Source organism: Babylonia areolata, chromosome 2 (genome assembly GCF_041734735.1).
Source record: "Babylonia areolata isolate BAREFJ2019XMU chromosome 2, ASM4173473v1, whole genome shotgun sequence".
In the NCBI taxonomy this organism is placed as follows: Eukaryota; Metazoa; Mollusca; class Gastropoda; order Neogastropoda; family Buccinidae; genus Babylonia; species Babylonia areolata.
In genome coordinates, this window is record NC_134877.1 from 43,236,288 (window position 1) to 43,242,559 (window position 6,272).

General features: G+C 44.1%; 1 protein-coding gene across 1 annotated transcript in view; it reads right to left on the reverse strand.

Annotated features, from left to right (window-relative positions):
• The window catches only part of LOC143279456 (uncharacterized), a 26,324-nt gene extending 20,712 nt beyond the window's left edge, over positions 1-5,612 (reverse strand). The window contains exon 1 of the mRNA XM_076583500.1: positions 4,011-5,612. Coding sequence (XP_076439615.1) covers positions 4,011-5,490 — 1,480 coding nt within the window. The 5' untranslated portion in view covers positions 5,491-5,612. The remainder of the gene's footprint in view (positions 1-4,010) is intronic.
• Between the last annotated feature and the right edge of the window lie 660 nt (positions 5,613-6,272).

Genomic DNA, 6,272 nt, shown 5'->3' on the forward strand with positions numbered 1-6,272 from the left:
ATTATTATTATTATTACTACCACCACCACCACCCCCTTCTTCAGCGCACACACGCGTAAACGTGCACGTACCGACAGACACAGCCACCCAAGAAATAAAGATAATGGCAAATAATCGAGGATTAAATCAAGTATAAGTATTTTAAATGTGCCGCAGTAAACCGTTTGGAAATACATTCGGAGAAACGAGTTATTTAAGGGATAACAAAGAAATATATTTTAAAAAATAACGAATACGTGTTACTATTTAATAACGATTAAAAAACAACAACAACAAACCAGTAAGTAAAGAGGGGAGTGGAAGTGGGTTTTTTTTTTTTTTGTTTTGTTTTTTCAATCTTCTAGTTTGTGTTTTTTTTTTCCCGTTTTATCATGTTCCATGTGAATATCTTCAAATTCTAATTCTGCTTTTGATTTATTTGTCTTTTAAAAAAAATTTTTCTGTAACTTGTATAATATTCTCCACCATTCATCTTGAATTCTGGCGATGCGTTTCCCCAAAGTGTATTCAAATTTCTATTTGTAAAACTACAATTGAACACAAGGTGAAGTTTCAGAAAAATCGTTTAATATTTTGCGTGCTTACTATTGAAAAAATAAACAAAAAACAAGTGAACAAGAACTGATTGGAACACAAACTTGATGGACGATACAAGAAGCGCTTTGTTTTTGGTTTTTTTTGTCATGATAAAACGAATTCATACCGTTTAAATATTACTAACATTTTGTACATAACTGGCTTAATCGTGGATTACAAAATATTTTAAAAGTTTGTATGAAAACTTCCCGGTCAATTATTATATCATAGGATTTTAGCTACACAGAATAAAATCATTCACTTAGTATGGTACATATCCATCGCTCTTTTCTTTCATGCCGTTTTTTTTCACAAGAAAATTGTCTGTTTGGACTGCTTGAAGCAGACAATAAAGTATTCTGAATCGATTTCGTTTTCGAAAGCTTGGATATTTCATGTGAGTGATGCTTAATTAAAAAGAAATATATTGCAAAACTAAAGTGACCACTTACTAGCACTGTTACTGCTACAACAACTAGCCTACCACCACGAAAGGTTACACAATGGCAAGCTCTACTACTTCTTCTTTCTACAACAAATTACCATCAGCGTTATACGATTCCGTTTAAAAAAAAAAAAAAAAGAAAGAAAAGAAAGTAATAAATAAACATTGTGGAGTTATTAACAGTGTAAATAAAACTGCAACGGAGTTTGCACATCTTGCTCAGGAAAGCGCGCGCGCGCGCGCGCACACACACACACACACACACACACACACACACACAGAGAGAGACTTAAAAATAAAATCATTAAAGCACACACACACACACACACACACACACACACACAAACCCCGACTGCTATATAATCTAAATGTGAACGGGTAGCCTATCCGCGCGCCACTCACACGCACACAAACTCACACTTTTCTAATTGGCACACCCAGCACAAGTACCCAGGCTTCCCACTGTGTGTGCTAATGCCCACATCAAAGGGAAGTGCGCGCAGCGTCAGACGGCGGCCGCTGTCTTTATGAACACATAGCACTCACATCGGAAAAAGCATTACACTCTCATAATTTCCTTGATTCTCACGTGCTTGAAAAACTGAATAATTGAACCTTGAATGCTCATTTTCTTTTTTTGTTGATGGGAAATATAATGAATGACAATATTTGATCTCTCTCTCTCTCTCTCTCTCTCTCTCTCTCTCTCTCTCTCTCAACTACAACCATTCATAGACAGGCACGCCTGTGTGAGAAGGAGAAGAAAAGGATGTTGAAGAAGAAGAAGAAGAAGAAGAGCAATAATAACAACAACTACCCAGTCTCGTTATAACAGTCATATTTGTAATCATATTCAAAGTTATTTTACTATCTCACATTATAACTAGACATTTACAAAACCCAAAGACATATTCAGGAATGAAAGTAAACACGTATATATATATATAATTATGTATACAGCTACTGGATTATATACCAAATGGAAAAAAAATCAAATTTAATAGACGTGATTGCGAAGGGCACAACATAACGATTGAAAACAATATAACGATTTGTTTGTAGAAAGCAAACCTAAAGTAAAAACAGAACAAAACAAAGGAACAAATAAAATCACAAAATAAACAGGTAAATACATACATTTTTGTATCAGCGGGCACATATTTAGAATACAAATTTAAGACAGGTCGAGTGAGAGATTTCCATGCAATCGAGTGTTAACGAATACGAATATAAATCGTTTATTTAACAAAGACAATTCCTCTTGTAAACGGATGTCTTCAGTCCCATCATTATCAATTTACTTCCACAAAAAATATTCTATCAGCGCAATATCTCATACTTTAAGAAGGCTGAGTGTTTTTACATTATGCTTCGAGTAGAGATGCACGGGTTTCACCATGGAGATGAAATGAATTTTGCAATAGAATATCTAAAAACTGAATGACTCTCTCGAAATACGTTCATTACTGACAAGTATAAAATGCCAGTCTTTTTGTCTGTTTATTTAGAAAAAAAATCAAATCAAGGAAAGGACTATGCTTGAAGCTGGAAAAAAAATCATGAAGATTTAAATCAGTATCATGTGAATTATTTTGTTTATTTCAGAATCCAAGTGTTTGAATACTCACCATTTATTTTTAAATTTCCCATTTCATTTTCCGTTTCCTTGTCATATGTTTTACATTTCTGCTTTCTATTTTTTTTCTTCCTTCCTTCTTTGCCTTTTCCCTTTAAGTCATTCAATCCATTTTTCTTGTCCATCGGAACTGCGCGAATTATATATTGAAGTTGTCTTCACTTTTACTCCTTTCCAGATAAAGTGACATTGCCAGCCATACTGGTGTATTGTATGATGCGACATTGGAGTTATTCTGTACATGGTGATAATCTCTCTCTCCCTCTGTCTGTCTGTGTGTCTCTCTTCCTGTCTCTCTCACACACTCTTTCCATAGCACACACACACACTCTCTCTCTCTCTCTGTCTCTGTCTCTCTGGCACACACCCCACCAACATACACACAGAGTGAAGAGAGTGAGAAAGAGACAGACAGGTACACAGAAAGACAACACTTGAGACATATTCAGACGCACAGACAGACAGAAAGACACACACACACACACACACACACACACACACGCACACACACACACACACACATACACACACACAAACATACATTGCCCTCCATGTGGGAGAGCAGCCTGAATTTCACACAGAGAAATGACAGTGTTGTGATAAAAAAAACAAAAAAAACCCAAACAAACACCGAATACTCCACAGTGCAATAGAAGACACAAAACTGCAATTTAAGACAATACAAAACAGTGCAATTGAAGAACAATATAATACAGTGCAATTTAAGACAATATAAAACAGTGCAATTTAAGACAATACAAAACAGTGCAACAGAAGACAATACAAAACAGTGCAACTGAAGACAATACAAAACAGTGCAACAGAAGACAATACAAAACAGTGCAACAGAAGACAATACAAAACAGTGCAACAGAAGACAATACAAAACAGTGCAATTGAAGACAATACAAAACAGTGCAACAGAAGACAATACAAAACAGTGCAATTGAAGACAATACAAAACAGTGCAATTGAAGACAATACAAAAGAGCGCAATTGAAGACAATACAAAACAGAAGACAATATAAAACAATGCAACATAAGGCGATACAAAACAACGCAATAGAAGACAATACAAAACAGTGCAATAGAAGACGATATAAAACGGTGCAATACAAGATGATATGAAACGGTGCAACAAAAGACAATACAAAACAATGCAACAGAAGACAATACACAGTGCAAATAGAAGACAGTACAAAACAGTGAAATAGAAGACAATACAAAACAGTGCAATAGAAGACAAGACGACACGATGCAACACAACACAACACAACACAACACAACACAACACAACACAGCACAACACATCACAAGGGTCTCCAAAAAACAACAACAACAAAAAAAACCCACCTGAATCCGAGTCGCCAGACCTGATGGCACCGGGGGAGGGTCGGTCCCCCCACGGGTGCCAAACCCTGGGCCTGCTGCCACCGATGAACTTGGAGGGGCTGAGAATGTCCACCACACTGAAGGAGGTCAGGCCGTGGGGCTTGGCGGGGGGCTCCGGAGACCCAGCCCCGCCGCCGCCACCGCCGCCGCCCCCGTGAGCGGGGTTACCCTCCCGACCGTTCCCATCTCGATTCCCCCCACGCGCACTTTGTCCGGGGGGAGGAGGGGGTAGAGAGGGAGACAGTCGCTCCCTCACCCCGAAAGTCCTGGCGTCGTCCTCACCACTGTCCGTGCTCACACCCCCACCACCCACCCTCGGGCTGTGCTCGCAGTGAGCTCGGGAGTCGTCGTCGTTGTCCTCGTCGAGGAAGTGGTCGTCATTGTCCTCGTTGTCCGAGTGATCGACGTACATCCTTTCCCCTGGTGGTGACGTCACGCCGGCCCCGGGTCTTAGGGCTGAGGGTCTGGAGAGCAAGGAGGAGGAGGAGGAGGCGATAGAGGAGGAGGTGATGGAGGAGGGTAAGGAAGAGAGGGGAGGTGGCGGGGGTATCCTGGAGGAGGGTGGGAGGGGGAGGGGCATGGTCCTGGAGATGGCGGACAGCATCAGCGGGGACGGCGAGGTGGCCGACAGGGACATGGCTGAGGACGGTGGTGGTGGTGGTAGCACTGCTTGTGTCGTTAGAGCTGCCCCTGAGGATGACGCTAACGATGACATTGACGCTGATGATGATGATGATGATGACACAGCGGAGGAAGAAGAAGAAGAAAACGACGAAGAAGATGAAGTAAAAGAAGCTGATGACGAAGACGCCACCGTGAGGTTGACAGCCTCGGAGTTGTCCTCCAGAACCATGGGCACCGAGGAGGTGGACAAGGAGGACGAGGAGGACGAGGAGGAGGCAGTGCAGGGCTTGGCTCCCGGAGCCGCCGCCCCCACCATCATCAGCATTCTGCTCATGCTGCAGGCCACACTGGTGCTGAGGGTCTTCATGGTCAGGGCGGAGGGACCACCACCGCCACCGCCACTACTGTCCCCCTTCACCAGATTCACGGCCTGAGGCGAAGAGGAGCTCTTCATGCTGATCACTGAACCCTGACGACCCCCGGACACCGTGACGGCGGCGTTCACAGCACCTAGAGCAGCAGTACCGTTCGATTTCCGACCAATGTGACCGTCACTGCTCATAGTGTTCGCTTCGCCGGAACGATCCATGGCTACCAGGCCGACTAAGCCCGCCCAGAGAGCTGAAGAATCACCATGGACCTTAAGAGTCCAGGAGCCCAGATGTTGTTGAAACCACAATGTCAGAACCAGCGGCAAAGTCCTGTCAGTTAGAGAGTCACATCCAAAACAAGAAAGAGCACTGCGGTGGTGGTCTGGCTGTCTCGGTGGTGGAAGCAAGGAAGGTAGGAAGGAAGGAAGGAAGGAAGGAAGGAACATGTAAACCTAACGTCAAAGAACAAACGCCTGGGTGAGCTGATGAGCAGAAAGCCGGCTTGTCTGTTTCTCTATCTGCCTGTGAAGCGCACTGGAGGGAGTGGTGAAGTCAAAGTGACCGCCGAGCGCCGTGGCTGCCACTACAACTGTACGTCAACACCTCGGTAAAGAGCTGTAGTGCTGCTCACTCGCGTGGCTGTCCGCTTTTGCCTCTCTCTCTCTGTATGTGGGGGAGGAGGGAGGAGGTGGGGGAACCCTTCCTTTCAATCGTTCATGTTCTTCTTCTTTTTCTTCTTCTTCTTCCCCCCTCCTCCCCCCAACCCCCCCACCCGACTTTTGTGTGGGCTTTTCGGCTAGAGCCGCTCGTCCCGCTTCAAGCGCCGCCCACTTTTCGGAGTGGAGCGTGGTGCTGGCATCGTGTTTGCCCAGACTGACGTTCCGTGTTAGTGCTGGTGGGGCGTTCCTAACTTAGCGCTGTTGTGGTAGTAGCCCGGCCCTCTCCGTGCACGCGCTTGGGGGTGTGGGGAGGGAACTTGCCCTCTCTCTCTCTCTCTCGTCTCGTTCAGGAGAAAAGAAAGGGGAGGGGAGGTGGGAGGTGCCGCCTGCCGCTCACTTGTCTTCTGCTCGTGACTGGCCCTCCCCCCCCTTTCTCTCTCTCTTTTTTTTTTTCTCTGTGAAGAACCTCCCTCCTCCTTCCTCCGCCCTCTCTCTACCACATCGTTTCAACTCCCACGTTCTTCCCTCTGTGTGTGTGTGTGTGTGTGTGTGTGTGTGTGTGTGTGTGT